The sequence below is a fragment of the Sturnus vulgaris genome, chromosome W (genome assembly GCF_052056855.1).
Source record: "Sturnus vulgaris isolate bStuVul1 chromosome W, bStuVul1.hap1, whole genome shotgun sequence".
Taxonomy (NCBI): Eukaryota; Metazoa; Chordata; class Aves; order Passeriformes; family Sturnidae; genus Sturnus; species Sturnus vulgaris.
This window is the reverse complement of record NC_142282.1, coordinates 71723381-71745645: the sequence shown is the minus strand read 5'-3', so window position 1 is coordinate 71745645 and position 22265 is coordinate 71723381. Positions and strand designations below refer to the sequence as shown.

The 22265-nt window shown below is 39.9% G+C and overlaps 1 protein-coding gene across 7 annotated transcripts in view; it reads right to left on the bottom strand.

Moving 5' to 3' along the window:
- Positions 1-22265, bottom strand: part of LOC148220398 (protein patched homolog 1-like) — a 164962-nt gene that overhangs the window by 104687 nt on the left and 38010 nt on the right. For 6 of the 7 annotated variants that reach the window (XM_088155733.1, XM_088155732.1, XM_088155730.1 and 3 more), the window contains exons 3-11: positions 8766-8955; positions 7820-7889; positions 7614-7705; positions 4928-5126; positions 4230-4351; positions 2686-2833; positions 2006-2137; positions 1571-1726; positions 834-932 (exon numbers count right to left, since the gene is read on the bottom strand). In XM_088155733.1, the coding sequence (XP_088011859.1) occupies positions 834-932; positions 1571-1726; positions 2006-2137; positions 2686-2833; positions 4230-4351; positions 4928-5126; positions 7614-7705; positions 7820-7889; positions 8766-8955 (1208 nt within the window). The remainder of the gene's footprint in view (positions 1-833; positions 933-1570; positions 1727-2005; positions 2138-2685; positions 2834-4229; positions 4352-4927; positions 5127-7613; positions 7706-7819; positions 7890-8765; positions 8956-22265) is intronic. The other variant, XM_088155731.1, reaches the window with a different exon arrangement.

Sequence of the window (22265 nt, the reverse complement as noted above, 5' to 3'; positions counted from 1 at the left end):
TATAACATAGTAACAGTGAAAACTATTACAAGGAAATTCTGAATAAAAATATGCATTTAAGCGTTTGTAAGAGTAAAAAATATACTAAGTACACTGTCCAGGAGAAAAGCAGATAACGTATAAAGTGCTTACATTTTTGGAGGGTAGCAAACATTATCAAAAATGACACTGGCTTTAAAAGTCAAAGCTAAATGGATATTGATATTATATCAAATGCATCAGTTAAATAGGATATGTTTTGTATTAATGCAGTCACTTGTTGTTCTTAACAATTTAATTGAAAATAAACATGCATTAACAGTGCAGATACATAATGTCTTAAAGAGACATGTAAGAAAAAAACCCAACAAACAGAAATCCAAGGAACCACACAAAAGCCAGAGAGAATCAAACACAGGACCCTTTCCCAATGCAGTAGGTTATTTTGAAGCATATGAAGGTTATAGCACAATGAGTTTTTATTGCCTGCATGCCAAACCAACTGGAAAGAGCACATGAAAGACATTGCTTGTACAAAACAAAACTGACAAATATATATTGCTTTTAAATGATTTGTACTTTGGATATGAAACTATAGACTGACAATAAAAATGTCAATAAAAGGAAAAGATTATAAAAGTGAGAAGGATCTTAGATTTCATAATGTGAATATGTGAATGTCATGGGTAATTATAAATAAAAGGAAAAAACACCAGGCCCTAGGACAAAGATCTCTAGAACGAAAGATTTTCTAAAAAATCATTACTAACTAATTCTAGGTATATTTTCCTCTATGAGGCTTTTTCTTTTACTTTATTCTTTTATTGTCCCCCAGCACCCCATTTTTTCATTACCTCAAATGGAATTCTCTTATTCTGCCCTGTTTCACTAAATGCATGTACCACAAGGAATATATCATCTACACCAACTCCAAGAGCAAGAAAAGGCAAAACCTTTGGGAAGAAACAAAACAAACAAAAAGACCAATAACATTTTTATATTATTCTTAAGATTTACCATTAATCTAGTCATTAGCCAGCTAATCAAAATAACTTTTACACTTCATTCTGAACAGAAGTCCAAGGCTTAAATGAAAATCAATATGATGCAATACGGCTATTAACTTTTATTCTGAAAAATTAATGAGAAACTTGCAGTATACCATTCACAAGTACAAAACTTCACTAAAACAAATTCAAGTTTTTGGTAGCAAAGAATAACAGATAATATTTCAAGTATTTTCAAAATATTATCAGGAGTAGAACATCTCAATATATTCAGATGTTAGGGCAAAATTTGCATTTTTTTTGTGTACAACTGGATGCTTGCACTCATTTTGAGACAGAAAAACAAATATCCTAGAATCTACAAAATTAAACTGCAGGATATCTGCCCTTTTTAAAAGTCATTTGGCAGCACATTCTCTTACTTTCTTCCAGTGTAAGCGAATAGATAGGAGAAAGTATTTTGATTTTTCTATTTTTACTTGTATCTTTCTCAGCTTATGTTTTTCTTCAAATATCGATTCAGATGTGTTTATTTACTAACAAACTTCTTGTAATTTAGCAGCAGACTTTTGGCTCCATAATACCTGAGTTGTGGCAGCATTAAAGGAAATTCCAATCAATGAGCACAGACCCAGTCCTGCAGCCACTGAGAGAGCAACCAAGAAGATTCCTGCCAGCCCCACAGCACCCTGAGACTTTGCACAGTCCCACCGCAGCATTGTTAAACAGGCATAGGCAAGCTGAAAGCAAAGCAAGGATTGGATTAGAATGGATCCTTCCCTACTGGCTAGCTCACTCAACAACATACATAGCTTACAAGTGTTTTTAAATAGAACAGATATATCAGAAATGTTACATAGAGGAATAGGTGACAATCCTGAGGCAAATGTTTACAAACTGCATTTTTATTTTAAGTATTCTGAAAATGTTCTGGACTGTTGACTGGTAACAAGAAGGCAGCCATTTGAGCCCTGTTATACTATTGAAGTCAATTAAATAAATATAATTTAATTTCTTACCATTAGTAAGTAGCCACTAGCTACTCTGATAACACTGACATCAGAAAATGACTTGAGAATATCATCCAGGGTAGTTGTAGTAAAGGAAAGCACCTTTTGAGTAGAATTTTGTGCAACACTTTGATGAACAACCTACAGAAAGAAAAATAAAACTTAGTGTGGCTAAGAAAAAAGTTCATTATCATCTTCTACAGCACATATCTGAAATTAACTATGTTTGCCCTAATGTTCCTATTAAAGCACACACTCTATAACAGAGATTTCACTGAGGCTACATGAAATAAATATTTTTGGTAATTATTTCCTGCAAGCTACTGATTATCAAACAAGAATTTGCATCTTCATTAAAGGCCATTGTATTAACTCATTCAAAACATTCTTCTTTCCATAACTCTGTCATTGATTTGCTGTTGTAAGAGATGAGTTTTGCCTTTAATCCAAGGTCCAGCAAACAGTAAAACCTTCATGGCTTCTCATATGTAAGCAAGCAGCTTCTTAAAAAAAAAAAAATCAGCCTTTTAAAATAGTTTGTTACAGCAGGATAACTTTAAAACCAGGACCCAACACTCAGTTTTAGTTTAAGCATTTTCCTTGAGAAAATATTATAAAAAGCCACAACTAAAGGCAGTGGATCTTAATAAAGGTATATAGCAAGACACCTAAGCTATTGTCTGTTTTACCTCCACATACATACGCTGCCAAGCTTCCAGAATTGCTGCTGCCTTATCCTCACTCCAGTTGATATGTGAAACATATTCATGCCCCTTGAAGTGCTCATACATTTGCTTAGGAGTCATTAACTGAAACATGGTTTGCAAAGCCTGGGCACTGTAACAGGGAGAGAAGAGAGAGAAGAAAGAGACATTAAAATAAGCATTTTTAAGAAATGGCTTTTCACTATATAAAGGCTCAAATGAAAGCCTAATAGGAGCTTGAACAAATTCTTGATTTTATAGGCCACACATTGATATTAAAATTGAACAGAGTACAATTATTCTACCATGTATCTGGTGAAGCTGTATTAGTCTATATAGTACTGATGTTAAGTCTATATTTCACTGATGTTAGTGAGTATTTTGCCATTATTTTCAATAGGATCAGTTTCAGGAGCAAAGAATGTAACCCTACAAATCACTTATAATGATCATGACTGACAGACGGATTGCTATGAGAAGGACACAGGAACAGTTATTCCTATAAGATCTTGCAAATGCTGTTGGCAATTTGACATTTGAAGACCTTGGTCTTCTTCATACCTTGGTCTTCTTCATACCTTGGAGAGAAATGCCAGACTAAACTCCTGACACCTGACAAGCATCAAACAATACACAAAAGGCAATAATTATCCACTGTAAATTTACACAGTATGTAACAGTATCCAACAATTTTAGAAGCTTAAGGGACTATTTAATTTTTCACCAAGAATAAATTCTTTGGCTATTTTTTAGAAAACAATAAATACATTTTCAGTATTTAATGTCAATGAAAAAAACAATAAAAACCCATATAAAAAGTTCTAGTAAGAATTCTCTGTATTAAATATGCAAGAGTTATACTTATTTTAGTTTAATATAAATTTGGATTCCATGTAAACATCTAAATAATGTTTTTTATATGTCCTTTTTTAAACAGTTCTATTTCAAGGGGTTTCCCCCCGAAGTACAGTGTTCCATGACTTCTTCAAGAAGTCTGAAACAAAGGGTTTCATTTTGTCAGTCAAAAATGTATTCAAGATACAGTGACATAAAGAATATACTTTTCTCTATATTGACTATAAACAAAGAGTTCAATGGAGATTTTGGTTTTCTGGTAAAAGTCAAATGAGTAGGCACATTACCAAAGTTATATTTCCCCTTTTTTTCCTTTGATGATATTTCAAAAACACAAAGTTGTTCATTATTTTAAATACTGTTCAATGCTTTATACATACACTCTAAACAACAAAGTTGCCAGGAAAAAAATATTTCTGATAAATATACACTATCATTTTTAGGTTTGAAGTAGGCACCAATGACATCTCCTTAAATTTAAAAAGCTGTTTAATAATCACTCTTTTAAATTCTGTCCTTATCAGGGATGCCCTCCTATACCCAGCTTCATAATATACATCATTCACAGACTTTGAAAGACAGTTGATTTTGCATGATCTGTCCCCTAGCCAAAAAAATCCCAAACTCTAACAAAGAAAAATTAAAAATTCTTCTGTAAACATTTGTTTGCTTACCTGACAAGTTTGCCAGAACTATTCTTGACTATACCACCTATAATCAATTCCTCCTGCCAATGCATGTATTTTCTTGACAGTCCATAGCATCCACCACTCAAAACAAGAGCTACATCAGGAAACTAGATAAAAGTTTTAAAGAAGCAATTAATCAGTTGCACAGCTTAAGACAAATCCTAAATCAACACCTATTGTACTGAAATAAGATATTAAAGATCATCTAGGAAGTCTACAAAGAGAAACGTGTTCAACAAACAGAAGTAGACAAACTAGCCCGATACTTGTTCACCAGATAGCAACTTCACCAAAGCCAAAGTGACTGAGAAACAGATATATAAAGTTAGATCAACAAAACTGGCCCTACTTGAAGGAAGACCTTGCTGCAGTGTCAGTGTACAGCAGTAGCTGTATTCCAAGTGTCTGCCTGAGGCATGTTGCCTGCTGAAATGTGTCCACATTGCCACACCTAGCCAGTAGCTGAGAACTGTAATTTCACTTTAAATATGTGTGATTAATATTGCATCACAGGCTGAAGGAAAGTTAGTTACCCTTGGCTAATGGTATATAATAGAAACCAAATAATTAAATCACTGAAGAACATAAAATATATATTACTTGGAAGGGAATGGTACCCTTTTCTCACACTACACATACAGAGCCTCCCTTGAAAATATTTACACAAAGGTAAGCAAACTTACTTTGGTGGAATTTTTGTTGGGAGCTGTGATTGGACAATCAGGATCAGCAGGATTCAGACACGGTCGATCCATATAACCATGACCAACCTCTGCTTTTTTCAGCATTTCTTCCCAGCTTTCCACTTGGTAATTTATTTTTTTTAACTCTTCTAAGAATTCTAAGGGGTCAAAGTTAATCCACTGCAAAGGAGGTTTCCCACTATTTAAAAAATCAGGGGAAAATTACAAAAGAAGAGACAAAGTAAGTACTGAAACATAATTTTTTAATTTGTATTTATACAGATGTCAAAGTTGCTTTCTGTTACAAGCTATAATCCATTCTGGTAAGGTTGTCTCATAAAATGAAATGCATGTTTTAATTATATGTGTTTATGCATACTTTTCTTGTAGACCTGTGGTGATTTTAAGAAAAATAGTCAGTACTTACATACCAATTTACTGTATGAAAGGGAATATTCCCATATTAAAAATAATTTCATTTACAAACCAAGTAAAACAAGCCATCAAGCACCTAAATAACAAAAAATTCAAAGAATTTGGAGGGAGGTGAGAGGGGAAAAAAGGGAGGAGGCTCAGGAAAGAAATCCTTTCACACAGTATCAATTACTTTTTGCTAGTCTAATAATCATCTTCCAAATGTAATCAATCAATATAGATGGTCTTTTTTTATCTATAACAATTATGTGCTCCTGCAAAGGCCCTGGCTGCTTGACTATCAGCCATCAATCTTTCCTGCCACCATGGCTGTCATCACTATCATATCTCCCACCCTCCACTTTTGAATTTGTGATGTTGACAGACTACAAAGGCTTTTGGCTGCCTTATTCTGCAATTCAAACCACAGTGTATTTGCTTAAACAGGCTTAATTCTTTATTTTAAATCTCCCAACCAGAAAATGCAAGCCCCCTTATCTCCCCATCTAAAACTATATAATAAATATTAGGAGATAGCCATTGCAAATTGTTTTCACAGAGACATGCAAACCAGGACAGAAAGAATAACTCAAATACTAACTCTTGCATAAATAACAGAAAACACCTGCACAGATGAACAGTTAACTCTTTGAATGATCCAGGACATACAATATCACACTTATATTTGCTTTCTTTAATGATCTCATAAGCAAAGGATTTGAGTTTTATTCCTTAGGAAGACTTGAGTATTTACCCAAGAGACCTAAATTTTCTTAGAAATAAAATCAATTCCCAGACAATATTTTGTAGTTTGGGGAGGAGGGAAAAAAAAAAATGAAGAAAAAAAAAGGTTATTTCCAAAAAAGTCTACATTTAAAAAAGCTTGAATTCAAAATTTATATTTCCTTTTGCGTGCCAACAAAACAAGAGAAGTAATGACACAGGATGTAAATTGATGCATACAAATCATATTTTTAAAAATGAAAAATCTTTCTTCAATTAAAAAAAGATCCATGCACATTTTCTGCAAAGACACTACAATTAATTTTATTATTATATTGAGTTGACCCTGGGTGGATGCCAGACACATACCAAAGCCTCTCTCTCACTCCCCTCTGCAGCTGGACAGGGGAGAGAAAATATAATGAAGGGTTCATGGGTTGAGATAAGGACTAGGAGAGATCACTCACCGAATACCATCACGGGCAAAACAGACTCGAATTAGAGATATTAATTTAATTTATTAACAGCAACATCAGAGCAGGAAAATGAGAAGTAAAATAAGACCTTCCCTCCACCTCTCCCTCCTTCCTAGCTCTACCTCGTCCTCCCCCATCGGTGCAGGGAGACGGAATAGGGGTTATGGTCAGTTCACACATTGTTGCTGCCACTGCTCAGAGAGGAGTCATTCGCCTGCTCCACCGTGGGGTCCCTCCCACAGGAGACATTTCTCCACGAATGTCTCCAGCATGAGTCCATCCCACAGGCAACAGTTCTCCAACAACTGCTGCAATGTGGGTCACTCTTCCATGGGGTCAGTCCTTCAGGCTCCAGTATTGGTCTCCAATGGGGTCAAAAATCCTACTGGGAAACCTGCTCCAGCATGGACTCCTCCGTTTATGGGTCTGCAGGTCCCTACCAGGACCCTGCTACAGCACAGGCTTCCCACAGGGTCACAGCCTCCACTCAGGCATCCACCTGCTCTAATGTGGGCTCCTCCAGGGTCTGCAGATGGATCTCTGCATCCCTGTGTTCCTCCACGGGCTGCAGGGGCAGAGCTACTTCACCATGGTCTTTACCACAGGCTGCAGGGGAATCTCAGCTCTGGTGCCTGGAGCACCTCCTGCCCCTCCTTCTCCACTGACCTTGGTGTCTGCAGAGTTGTTCCTTCCACACATTCTCACCCCGCTCTTCTCTGGCCACAATTACCACTGTGCAAGAACTGTTTTATTCTTCTTCTTAAATATGTTATCACAGAGGTGTTACCACCATTTCTGATTGACCCAGCCAGGGCCAGCGGCACATCTGTCTTGGAGCCACCAGGGATTGGTTCTGCTGGATATGGAGGAATCTTCTGGCAGCTTCTCACAGAAGCCACCCCTGTAATCCCCTGCTACCAAAACCTGGCCACACAAACCCAATACAATTATTTTTAATTATTATTATTTTGGTTAAACCAGAATCTGAATACGCATTGTGATACAACTCAAAATCATGCATCATTTTACTATTAAAACTATGAACTGGAAAGTTATAAAAACAGCATGCTTACAATAGATAGGCAGTTCCTGACTGTAGCTTTGCTCCCTCCCAGAAGCAGTCCAAAGGAGTGATGATTAAACAAGGATAAAGATATTCTATGATCTGCCAAGGTCAGAAAAGGGAAAAAACCACAATTACACTACAATATAATCTAAACAGCACAAGATGAATCATAAAAATATAAACTGCCTATAATCAAATGCCTGTTATGCCTACCTGGTCCATGTACCCTGTTTCTGTGATGAGCTCTCCTGATTTATAACATAAGTGTTCCAATTTCCATTTTCTGTAATAAAGAACAAAGTTTTTTCTTTAACAACTACTGAAAATTTATTTTTATAATGTAACATACATTAAAATTGGAACTTATATAGGCATGGTGGCCTCAAGTAGCGAATTACTGAGAAAGAAATTTTATTCAATGTAGGTATACCACAACTTTACAAAATACAAATGGTCTTTCTTTTTGTAGATATAACTAAAAATATTTATTCAATTTATACCAGTCTCTGTAAAAGTCATTAAAATAATGGAGCTACTTTTGGATTAATAAGCTAGTTGACACAACTAAAAGGGAAAAAAATGTGGCTTTCTGTGAGCCCACTTGTGAATTAAGATAGCACTTAGTGACACAAGGAAGAAGTCAGCTTCAGGCTCAGACTAGCTCCAACTCATGCATGCAAGAGAAAATAAATCATTAGATTGTTATTATGTTGCTATTACTATGTTATTACATAGCCCAGAAATTCTACCCACTGGCATTTCTCTTCCATTTTCATTTTCTCTTTAAACCCAAACTATTGGAAGGTTTTTCATTGCTAGAAATACCATCAATAAAGTCCCATTTTTAAGCCCACAGTTATCACTCCTTTACCAAGAAAAATGCTATACACTGCAGCACTGCTCATAAGGGTACATTTTTAGAATCAAGGGTACATTTTTAGAATCTCATCCAATACCTCATACACCATTTTATTTGTTAAAACATCAACTGGTCACTGCTATCATGCCACAATTTGCAGCATCAGTAATTAGTGACATTCAAATCAAAACTTCTAATGGAAAGACTGTGAAGTGCTATCCATTAAAATATATATGCAAGGAAATATCTGTCTACTTTCTAACTGTTACAGATGAAGAAAAGTTTTGCTTTTCTCCTTACCTGTTATACATATAAACATCTACTCTGCTGGCCTGAAGTGCAGAGTCAAGGTGCTGTGTGAGTGCTTCTATTGTTAGTACATTGGCACCATCTTCATGTGGAGTCTGAATCATGAGCTGAGGGTTAAACATGGCTTCTTCTCCAATCTTCTGCCGTGTATAATTTAATTCCTGACTCACTCGTCCACCAACTGATGGATAAATATTAACAGCTTATTCTGGATTCACAAGATGAGCACTAGTCAGAAAATCTTTACCATGTGCATGGAATATTCTACCTCAAACTGATTACAGCATAGCTCTAAATCTAATACCAAATATATTTTAGCAACAGTGTAACAAAAAACATATTTCCCATTTAAAATATGTCATTGTCCCTACTGCACTAAAATACTGATGTGCAAATTGGAGCCTCTTAACTTTTTTTTTAATATTAGAACCAATATTCCATATGCAAAAAAATCTCAACAATCTTTGCCTTGCAGACCAGACCAAATACTGTTATGTTACTATTTCTTTCACTTGTATAAACAGTCTGCTCCAATAGCACATTTCAAGATAAATATCTTCAATTTACACTCTTCTAAATATTTGGCAAAATTAGAAGGGGGATGTCTCTCTTCAGTTAAAAAAACGGGAAGATGGAAAGAGTAAGGGAGCCTGAGTACTTATTTCAGCCTTATATAAAGTGAAAAAATATTAAATTCACACAAAGACGTGCAGTCCTGAGTGCAACAAGGTGTAGCAGAAAGGACCATCTACATTTTGCCCTAGTGGTTTGGTACCTGCATAACATGGTGTGATGCAGGGGATAACTCAAATGCAACACATGAGCTGAGCTGGTGTGTTTTATATTAAAACATGGAGTAAAAAAAAAAAAAGGAAAAGGCAGAGAGACTGCAAAGAAGATGGGCTCTAGAGGGAGCTATATTCAACTTGCATTGACAAGAGAAAATTACATAAGAATGAAAAATTATCTTCCATTTACAAAAAAGCATTAATCTAGAGTACATATATACTTTATATAACCTCCCCTATAGTCTCTAGAAAATGAATGTGGGAGGAGGTTCAAAAAATTCAGCCCATTAGCTGAATCAAGACCATATCCAGATGAAGAGGACAAGAATACCACCAATACATTGTTTCCATCCCTTACAATTTATTAACTTTATTCCTCTGCTAGGTCCAAGGTACAGACCTGGTATAATTTGTTACATTTTCTTCATTTGTATTCACCTTGGCACTGGTGATCTAAATTGATGTCAAAGTTCGATTCTGCAATAGTGGGAATAGAAACTATACATGCAAATCTTTTTCTTCTTAGGCCACATAATGAAAGACTGATCTGTAACCAGTCAGCAGTGAGAGATGACATTCTGAACACACCGAGGACCTACTTTTTCAATCAGTTGGACCCTCACTCTACCCACAACCCCTCGGGAGCTAATGGGACCATCAGGCAAGAAGCTAGGCCCCAGAATGGATAAAGCTAACAAAATAAGGCTCTCAAGAATTATAATCACTCTGGCACAAGGCAACACTTAATTTTTAGGTCAAGAAAACTTTAAAGAAATAAGTATTTCTACAACACAGTGTTGGGAGTTAGGATCTTTCCTTTTGTTTCTTTTTTCCTCATAGACTTTTTTTCCATAAGTTTATAGGAAACAGTAACCACTGGGTACTTAAGAGAGACAAAAGAAGTGACCAAGCTCAGGAGAGGAAGGCATCTGGCTGCACCTCTCTTATCTGAGGTACCTCTCGGAAGGGCAGAGATACCTCGAGATTTGGGCTGGTAAAAGAAGAGGCTGGGGCAGCTTCTACCCTCTCTCTCTCTCAGCTTCGGAGGAGGGCAGTCGGAGCTGCTGCTTGGGGGAGGAAATTTGCTGCCGCCTCCATAGCCCAGCCGTCCTGCTGCTTCTGCTGTGGGGGTGAGAACAGCCACTAAACTGGGACCTTATTAACTCCCTACCTCACTAAAAAAGGGACTTTTCACCATCTGCTTGGGTGCCTCAGAGGAAAACCCCAGTGTTATAAATACATGTTATGGCATTGGCTTTTTCACAAATATTAGGGTGGATACTATATGTATGGTGTTAAAATGGTTTTTAAAATATAGTTTTCTTTGGGAGTAACATAGGCTGATAAAGTGTCTTTGTAGTACGTGAACTGCCTGCTTGGTTGGATAACACCCAGTGAAAACACCTGCTACAGATATACCAGTTACCAGAACTGACCGTCTGTAGAAATTGAAGACCACAGCCCAAATTAAGTCTGATAAGAAAAATAATTTAAAATCACAGCCAAGAAATATGCGTGCTCTAAAAAGGCAGACTCAAGGAGTGGCCATGTAAAACAGTTCTTGGAATATGGAAAATAGTTTATAGAAAAGTTTGAAAATGTATGATAGGTCTATGAATATGCAATGGGCTGATGAATTTAAGGGGTGTCTCCAAAACAGCAGGTGTGCTCTTGGCTAAATGCCAAGCACCCAGCTGTTATAACCTTTTGCTTTATTATTTGTCTCTTATTGTCTTTTATTAAACCTTTTAAAATCTACCAGGAAAGTGAACCTTGTTTTTCACATCAGGATCCCGAGCCCGCCTTTCCCTGCCCTGCTTGGAGTCAGGCAGCTGCTGCCCTGCCCCCGCCACTTCTTTGGCACTGCTCTGGATTTTCTCTACACTGTAGCCTGCCTGCTGAGACGTCCTGTGATTCCCGCTACAGCTGCAGATCTTCTGATACATCTCATCCACCACCCCAGGATTTTTGTTCATTCCTGCCATTCCAGCATGCTGCTTGAGTCCTGCTGGGGCACCGGGATCAACTGCCATGGAGGTTTGTAAAGCAAGCCCTTCTTCCAGCCCTTCCCATGTCAGTCAAGTCCTCCATTGCCATGTGGTCCCTGAGCTCGCACTGGAGCACCTCCTGCAGCCGTGGGGGAATCATTGCACCCACCCTGCCCACTGGGAGCTACTAGTGCCACTGCCAGCTGTGACCTTAGCTACACCAAAGGGGAAAGTGCCTGTGGATGAGAAGGCTGTTACTGAATTTCTGGTTCTGTTTATTATTTCTGCCATAGTTGTTGTTGTTTGTTTGCCTTGTTATACATACTAGCAAAAAACTGTTCTTCATATTCTCATATCTTTTCCTGAAAGCCTATTAATTTCAAAATATAATAATTCAGAGGGAAGGAGGTTACATTTTCCATTCCAAGGAAAGCTCAGCAGACACCTGTCTTTCAAATCAAGACACACACTAACCATTTTTTTGGTCAGTCTGTCATATGTGGCACTACCTCCTTCACATCAAGTAGCAATGATAATCCCACAGTTACAAAAAATAAAAAGCAAAGTATAAATTCCACACCTAGATTCCCCTTATAACTTATTAACATCCCTCTTGTTAGTGACAGGATATACAATAAATAAGTTTAAATATGCATTGTAACAAAAAAGCTATCATGAATTTCTATCAATAATTAAACCCGAAAAACACTTAAGACTTTGCCTCAAGTGTTTGAGTATATGCACATTAATCACAACTAAATATAAATTCAAATTAAATAGTATATTCCATATCAAATTATCATTCTAGATTGAAAGTTACTCTGCAAACCCATATATCAGATTTGCTGTACTGCTGCTGTGTTGAAAGAAGTGATTGTCCCACTATGTTCAACATTGGTATGTGTCCTGGTTTCAGTTTGAAACCGGGCAGAAACACCAAATTAGTGTAATGGTTTTAACTTACCAATTTCAATATACTTATTTCCTGCTGTGAGATGGGATTAGGAGCAAAAGCAAGGCAGGCTCAAAACTTAAAGGGTGTAAAGAAAACTTCTATTAACAACCTAAAAGAATAATAGTGTTCAGAATAAAACCTTCAGACCACCCCTCCTCCCCATCTCCCATACCATCTTCTCCTTCTCAACAACAACGTACAGAAACACTTCAGTCAGTTACCAACTTAAAAATAATCTTTCAGTTCACTCTAGGGAGAGGAGTCTCCCCTTCTCAGGCTATAGGGACTTTTCCACAAGAAAGAAAAACAGTTCTCTCGTGGCCTCACTTTTCACGAATAGCAGCCACCCGGGGAATCTGCAATCATGAAACTCCTCCCATCTTCACAGCCTTCCCAAAGCTGTGCTTATGGCCCATGTTAAACTCATGGGGAATTACTTTTAAGGATGAACTGTTCAAAAGCAAAGGTTCTCTTCATCTCTCTCTCTGTTCATGCTTCATCTCTAGGAACAGAGATCTTCTTCCCTTGGGGCAAAGGGTCTTTAGCACAGGTGCCTTTGCTCATGATCTACAAGTTCCACCCCCCCATATCATTCTCCAATTTTTAGTGTAGTTCAGTCCATCCCTATAGCTTACAAAAGGATTTTCAGCCTAAATTCACGGCGTCTCCTAATTCTCCTCCCATCTGGAACCTGACTCCTGCTTCACTGACCTTGGTGTCTTCTCTCTGTTCTTTTTCCCTCTCACTCAGGAGAGGATTGAAGGTCTGCAAGTCTTATCTGAGCATTGAAAGAGTTAAGATCTCACACGGAGAATGCAGTGGCTTCGGCCAGGCCACGCTGGAGCTGTGCCAGGATCTCAGGAGACTCAGACCATGCTGGGAGGGGCTGGCCCGAGCCAAAAGCAGCACTGGCTGCTCTGGAAAGGGGGGGAGGGGGAAACAGGTGGGACCTCAATCAACCTCCCTGGGCTCAGCTGGCATCCACAGCCGATGGCCACCCATCCTCCCTGCTGGGACATGCCAGTTTCCCAGACAGGGGGGCCTGGCCCTGCCCCCTGCCAGGCCCACAGGCCACGCAGTGGAGCCAGGCCTGGGCCCTGTTACCTGCACTACTGCCGAAAGAGAAAAGGGCTGTTCCAGAGGTTTGCTAGTTTCAAAATGTGAATTCACAGAGGCGGGCCAAATCCTCCAATTGGTTTCCCAGGCTGTCAACAACCAAACCAGCCTCCAATTGGTCCCATCAAGTCACAAAGGAAGTTCTCAGGGAGAAAACTTCCGTGGATGCCCTCTTCTAAGTGCCAATTAATACAAAAACAGCACAGAATGGCCTTGTCTCAAGTACTATATGCAGTTTTGGGCTCCACAATATAAGGATATACAAATATTCGAATGTGTCCACTGGAGGCCAACAAAGACCGTAAAATAACTAGAGGGCATGACATGAAGAGTGGCTGAGGATAGCAGGTTTGTTCAGCTTAGAGAAGAGAGTGAGGGGTGATTGCATTGCTCTCTACAACTTCCTTGTGGGGGGAGCAGAGAGGGAGATGCTGATCTCTTCTCTCTGGTTTCCAGTGATGGGACATGAGGGAAAGGGTTAAAGCTGCATGAGAAGTTCAGATTGGATACTGCAAAAAAGTTCTTCACAAAGAGGATGCTCAACCGTTGGAACAAGCTCCCCAAAGAAGTGGTCGTGACCTCAATCCTGTTGGGGTTCAAGAAGCACTTGGACAGTGCTCTTAGATATTTGGTTCAACATTTAGGTTGTCCTGGGTGGAGTCAGGACTTGGACTCGATGACCCTTCATGGGTCCCTTCCAACTCAGGATATTCTATGATTCTATGATTTACTAAACTCCAATTTCACTTATGAGACTGACATTCATGTCCACTGCAGTCTTATTCCAGCAGCCAGTGTATAATATGCTAATAAATTTTGCTTTGTCTTACAGGGACAAAGCAGTGGGGAAAGGGAAGCACATAGATTATAATCTACATCTTTGAATAAAAGCTTGCTTTTGCAGTCCATACTTCAGAATACAAAATGTCTCCTTTTTGTTTGTTTGTTTAAATGCCACACAAGATAATAAAGACCCAATTGAATGAGGACTTTGGAGTCAACCATAAACAGCTATTCCTGCTACTCTGCTCTCTCCCATTCCACTCACACCTCACTTTTGAATTTAACTAGGACTTGAACCAACAGATCAAACTGATGACTTAAGTTTTAGCTTTCATATTTTTTAGATTCTGTACTGCCTTAGTGTGTGACTCTGAACTTCATATAAAGTGTTAGCAAGTTCTCTTCACAGGGTAATTAGACAAAACAATCATTTTCTAGCTTGAGAACCAAGGACATCATTGCAGCTTTAGGCTCAAGAAGTATAAACAACGGCGAATTGAGGAAAGAAATCTGAGAGGATGGGACTTCATAACCTGAAGCTGTAATTGGACAATTGACCCCAATATGTAAATGGACCAAAACTTATAAAAGTGTGAAAACTCGTGACCAGTCATCCATCTTGGGTCCATCTTGGGTGTAGCCACAACCAGGCTCTTGTACTGCCCAAGGTGCATCCTTTAAAGGCCTTTTAATAAATACCCACTTTATTCTTTTAACATTGTCTAGCCTCTGTTCCAGGTAGCCTCTCACAGGCATCAAAACCATGCAAGACAAAGGGCACCATTCCTATCTGCTGAAAGTGATCAATTGTTGATTTTCAAAAGAAATTATTGCTTCCTAATCAAGATCCTGTCAAACGACATTAATTTCACCGAACAATACAAATTTAGCTAATCTGAAATGCATCAATCACACAAGTCTGTCATCAGAAGCAAAGCTGTTTTTCCCCCTTTACATTCAAAACAGGAAGAACAAAAACATCCAAGAAAGCAGGCACATGTTCCAGAATTCAACAATAGAGCTGCTCCACATTCTTCTTAAGGCGTTGCACCAATAATTATTTATTTGATAAATCCATTATGAGCATTTCTTCTTGCAAAAAGAGTAAAGATAACTCTGCAGGCTTAATGCAGATACTTTATACAACATAACATTCATACAAAAAGATTGCAAACTTAGATTGCAAAGGGGAAAAGATTATGTGAAAACATACAGATGGACCAAAAGCAAATATCAGCAGCCTTTCAATGCATCAAAAGGAATAAAGAACAAGACAAAAAAAACTTATAAAGTTTCTGCCAGTTAGATGTTTTAACTGAAAGTTTCCAAAAATCACTGCAGGCTGCCATGCCCAAAGATCTTGCATGTAAGCAAGGCAGTGCTTACAAGTCATCATTATGGAGAAATCCACAAAACCCTTTCTGGAAAATCAGTACACTGAGGTTCCTCTCTGAATTGCATATACACTAATTCACATAGCATGGGGAACACAGAATTATAGAATGGTTTGGGTTGGAAGGGACCTTAAATATCATCTTGTTCCAACCCCCTAACATGGGCAGGGACACCTTCCACTAGACCAGGTTGCTGAAAGCCCCATCCAACCTGGTCTTGAACACTTCCAGGACTGGGCCTGTACCATCTCTCTGAGCAACCTGTGTCAGGGCCTCACCGCCCTCACCAAATTTCTTCCTAATATTTAATCTAAACCTACCCTCTTTCACTTTAAAGCCATTACCCCTTGTCCTACCACTACATGCCCTTGTAAAAAGTTCTTATCTTTTTTGTCGGCCCCCTTCAGATACTGGAAGTCTCCAGCCCTCTGATCATCTTTGTGGTCCTTCCCTGGACTTACTCCAACAGGTCTGAACCCTTCTTGTGTTGGGGGCCCCAGAGCTGGATGCAGTGCTCAAGGTGGGGTCTCACCAGAGCAGATTAGAGGAACAGAACCCCTTCCCTTGACCTGCTGGTCACACTTCTTTTGATACAGCCCATGATGCAGTTGGCTTTCTGGGCTGCAAGCGCACATTGCCAGGTCATGTTGAGCTTCTCATTGTAATATATGTTATAAAATAATTCTTGTTGGTTTGTAATTGAAGTGAAATAAAACAGGATTATATAAATTTTTTAAAAAATCAGAAAATCTTTAGAACATAGGCAGTAGTGGGGGAACAAGGACTTCCTCACAAGAATTGCAAAAGTGCAGCTGTTGATAAAAGCAGAGGAAGCTAAATTAGCAAGTTAATAGAAATGGCTCCAGCGGAGATAGCTCTTCCAGAAACAGTCCTGGGAACACCCAAGCGGTAAACACTTGATAAGTGTGGCTAATCAAGATAACCAGAGTCGTCAGGAAAAAACTACATCTCAATACTGGATTTATGCAAATATCTGCGTTCATCAAAATTCATCCCTTCCCAGAAATGGTTTTGTCCAGCCCAACGCAGAGAAAGAGAACTACGTAAATATACGAAACAACGAAAAGAAAAGAGGACCTCTGCCCCAGGCGGAAAAAAACTGTATAAAACCAGGACCAGCCGAGACAACATTCATTAACAGAGGGGGATCCGAAGCGATAGAGTTCGGATCAGTGTGTGTTCACCCGGCGCCGATCCCGGGCTCGGCGCTGTCCTTTTTGATTGTGGCTATCGAGGACCGTATTTCGGTCGCAAAATAAAAATAGTTTATTTTAATGATACTTAATTCGGCTTAATAGTTTTATTATTTATAACATCATCAACTAACATCCTTAAGTCTTTCTCCTTCGGGCTGCTCTCAATCTATTCTTCACCCAACCTGTATTTGTGCTTGGGATTTTCCCCATCCATGTATAGGACCTTGTACTTAGCCTTGTTAAACTTTATGAGGTTCACATTTGCCCACTCCTCAAGCCTGTCAAAGTCCCTCTGGATGCCATGCCTTCTCTCAAGCATATCAGCTGAACCACTCAGCTTGGTGTCATCTACAAATTTGCTGAGGGAGTAAGCGATGCACCTTCCAATGACATGAGTGTGAAACTCTATTTATAATTTTCATTGGCACAATTTCTGACTGAAAAATTTCCAGGGACTTACTAAAAATTTTGAATTTATTGAGTGTCCTAGTTACAGGGATAGGAGACAGAGTCCAATTTGTGTATTCTACATTCCCTCTACATCATCCTTAGTGGACTGTCTCTTTAAGACCCGCAGTCGGAGACGGAAGGATGGCCATTCTTTCTCTGTCCCGGCGCTTGGGAGAGATGGGGGCTGCCCAGGCAACACCGACACTCTGTCATTCCGTGTTCCCTGTTTCTCATTTTCTGCAGTCCATGAAGCCCAAGTCTTGAAAAAAGACAGCTCCTGTGCAGAAGGTTGTTCTGAGAAACAGAACAACAGGGGTAACCCCCAGTCCAGTTGAGCTGAGCGCAGCCAGAGCCTGCTAGGGACCCAGCAGTGGGTTGCCTGTGGTTTTGCTGCTGCTTCCACTAAGAGAAAGACCCAGCACCTGCCACTGCCACTTGCCGTCAGGGAAAGAAACCCATTGCCACTGCTGCTGCCGCATAGAGGGAGCAGGAAACCACCACTGCAGATCTGGGGCTGCTCTAGGCAGCGCCAGCACCCCCCACATCCCATCGAAACCTCTCTGTAAGCCCCCAACATCTTGTCTTTGTTCCAGGGGGTCAAGTGACACCTTGCCTTTGTCGGTTAAACCATTCCCTTTTTGTACAATTTTCTTTTTATTGTTGTTTTTATTGTTATCTTTTAAAATAAATTGTGAATAACAATTTTAACCTCTCATAAGTTTGTTCTTTTCTTTGTTTTTCCCCGCCATTGTTGTGGGGGAGGAGAGAGGGGGAAGCTCAAGCACTCTTAACCTTTTCCCCACTGTAAAGCCATTACATTGAGTCATTCAGTTCATGTTGTACCTCAAATGTTGTTTTCTTACCTATACTTTTCTCACAATTAGTGTTCAACATGTGACAATTGATAGAAGATTCGTGTTAATCACAAAAGCATTGGGGTTTGTATAAACCAGAATGCTAAGCTCTGAAGTGAAGCATGGACACTAGATAAAGGAAATTATATGATTAAATAATTCTGTTTAAAAACACCTTGTTATGTTATATTATGTTGTATTATGTTACATTACATTATGTTATATTATGTTATGTTTTTCAAATAAGTTGTATCGGCTACCAGCTTGCGAAATCGAATTTCCCAAAAAGCCCTTCCTGCCTTTGTCTGATCAATGCTGCCTATCCCAAAAACCAGACTTCCAGAACTTCTCTGGTGGTCATCTACAAGGACCAGATGGCTATCTGTGACTGATGATCGCCCGGAGGCTTTGTGAATTTGTGTAAGGATGTTTATTCGACCACCACTGCTTACCTAGCAAAATTATGACAGCAAAGAAACCCCAAAAATTATTGATTACAATGAGGAACCACAGTATAAGAAGAGGCTGCAAACCAAGGTTCGGTGGAGCGTGGAGTGGGCGGTGACCCCTCGCGTTCCCCAGCACGCTGCTTGCTCTTTCTATATCAAATAAAGCAATCCAAAATTTTGCTGAATATCGAGACTTTTGTCTCTCATTTATAACAAACATTTACATGATATTCCATTATCCTGCTTATAAAAAACTCTGGAACCTGCTACTAGAAACTTCAGTCCATTTCATACTGAATAGTTGTAGGATTATGTTTGACCTCTGCTACACCAGCAGATCTTGATCCTAAAGGAGGCAGTGAGTGACAGACAAACTTACTTATAAATTTGCTGTCTAGTTGTTCACAAGGAATCAACAAGGCTCAGTGCCAGATCCTGCACCTGGGTCACAACAACCCCATGCAATGCTATAGGCTTGGGGCAGAGTGTTTGGAAAGCTGCCTGGCAGAAAAAGCATGGGGGGTTGTTGGTCAACAGCCAGATGAACACAAGCCAGCATGTGTCCAGGTGGCCAAGAAGGCCAAAGGCATCCTGGCTTATATCAGAAATAGTGTGGCCAGCAGGACCAGGGAAGTGATTGCCCCTCTGTACTCAGCACTGGTGAGGCTGCACCTCAAATACATTATTCAGTTTTGGGCCCCTTCCTACAAGGAAGACATTGAGGTGCTGGAGCACTGTTGCCAAAGAAAGGTAATGAAGCTGATGAAAGGTCTAGAGAACAAGTCTTACAAGGAGCAGCTGAGGGAAATGGGGCTGTTTATTCTGGAGAAAAGGAGACTCAGAGGAGACCTTATTGTTCTCTACAACTACCTGAAAGGAAGCTGTAACAAGATGGATGTTGGTCTCTTTTCCCAAGAAACAAGCAATAGGAAAAGAGGAAATGGCCTCAAGTTGCACAAGGGGAGGTTTAGATTGGGTATTAGGACAAATTTCTTCATGGAATGTGTTGTCAAGCATGGAAACAGGATGCTCAGGAATAGTAATGGACAACTCACATAAATGTCATATCTCCAGAGGATACTGACCTTTTTTGATAAATCATATGTGTAGATCAGTGCCTTTATGTTTCCATTGCTGCTTGAGCAATTTCCAATGCAGGTAACAATGTCCAATGCAGACAGCATGTGCAATTTGCAATATCTGTTATCACTAGATTGGGACTAGAGAGGAATAATGTCCACCATCAACTTCATGACTTAGTAACCGTATAAAAGCACAGACTGAGAAATATACCCCAATGCAGCCACTTGAGACTTAACCTTTACTATTCTATTAGGTTTACATGGCAAGGATTTGATAGCGGTGGGGGGGGCTACAGGGGTGGCTTCTGTGAGAAGCTGCTAGAACCTTCTTCCATGTCCCACAGAGCCAATGCCAGCCGGCTTCAGGATGAACTTGCTGCTGCCCAAGGCTGAGCCGATCAGAGATGGTGGTACTGCTGGAAAATATACCAAGTTTAAAAATTCTAAACTTTATTTCTCTAGTCAGGCTTGGTTTGCCTTTGCCTTGGGGAAAGAAATTTTAAAGGTTCTTTTTTTTTTAGGGGATGTTGCACCACTCAACGGAGATGAGCTTAACAGACTGGGAGTAGCCCAAAATATATCCAAAAAGATAACGACCATCAGGAAACATCAACGACCATCTACCCTAGATGCTGCCCCCTGGCATGGTTGGAGACACCTGGTCTGGAAAAGGCTGATAAATCAAGGAGTGTGGACCTAATTAATGTCAGAGGCGAAGAAATACAGATCCAATAGGAAACCAAATACTAAGAACTAAGCAACTTGGGAGCAATGAACATTAAACCAATGGATTTCTATGAGTTTTGAACTGTATTAAGTTTGAGAAAAATCTAGTAAAACTCCTGTGTCATGGAATGATTTTCTCTGCACACCCAGGGCATGTGTGGATGAAATTATTTATGTTGCACATCCTGGCCAGAACAACATCCTAGCCAAAATAAACTAATGCCTTGATTCTCTAACACTAAAATGTTGTTGGAGGATTTTTGTTTTTCCTGCAGTTTTGGTGACAGTACCACCTCTGTGATAACATAATTAAAAAGGAAAAAAAGTTATTGCCCAGATGTAATTGCACTCAGAGAAGAGATGAGTGAGAATATGTGATAGGAACAACTCTGCAGACACCAAGGTCAGTGGAGAAGGAGGGGCAGGAGGTGCTCCAGGCACCAGAGCTGAGATTCCCCTGCAGCCTGTGGTAAAGACCATGGTGAGTCAGCTGTGCCCCTGTAGCCCATGGAGGAACGCAGGGATGCAGACATCTACTTGCAGCCTGTGGAGCAGCCTCATGCCGGAGCAGGTGGATGCCTGAGAGGAGGCTGTGACCCTGTGGGAAGCCTGTGCTGCAGCAGGGTCCTGGCAGGGACCTGCAGACCCATAAACGGAGGAGTCCATGCTAGAGCAGGTTTCCTGGTAAGACTTGTAACCCTGTGGGAAACCTGCACTGGAGTAGGCTGTTCTTGAAGGACTACACCCTGTGGAAAGGGATCTATGTTGGAAGCAGTTAATGAAGAACTGTAGCCCTTAGGAAGGACTCACACTGGAGAAGTTAATGAAGAACTCACTCCCATGGGAGGGACCCCACGGTGGAACAGGAGAAGGACTCCTCTGAGCAGTGGCAGAAACGTGTGATGAACTGATCCCTTATTCCCTGTCTTCCTGAGCTGCTGGGGGGAGAAGATAGAGCTGGGAAGGAGGGAGGGGTGGGGGGGAAGGTGTTTTTGAGATTAATTTTACTTTTCATTTTCCTGCTCTGATTTTGATTGATGATAAATTCAGGTAATTTCCCCAAGATGAGTCTGTTTTGCCTGTTGACAGTATTTGGTGAGTAATCTTTCCTGGTCCTTATCTCAACTGATGAACCCTTAATTATATTTCCTCTCCTCTGTCCAGTTGCAGAGGGGAGTGATAGAGCAAATTTGGTGGGCATCTGGCATCCAGCCAGGGTCAACCCAGCACAACTATCAAACCCCAAAAGCAGCAATGTGCAAAGGAAGGCAAAAACAATTTGTACTTGCAAGGAAACTACACAACCTCTCCAATGCCATGCCACCTCCAGCACTCCACAGTGGGCAAGCACCCATGGGGAAGCTACAGACATCTGCCTTCTCTCCATTCAGCATCTTCTCCCTGCTGGGATGGTAACCAGGAAGGGTCTCTTTTATTCTACCTCTCTCCTCAGACTTGTACATAGTCTGTCTTTCTCAAATTTGCCATTAAAGGCTTCCTTCTAGTCCTCTTTCTCACTTAGTCTCTCCTAGTACTGTTCCTATATGCCATCTGTATTACATGTGTATACTAATGTCTCGGTTTGAGACAAGTTAGGAGGAAACGTCCTGAAAGGGGTGTCTCCTTGGAAGAAGGTCGGATTTGGCACTTCCTTCCACCCCATCGAAAGGAATTTCTTGGAGGAAAGTG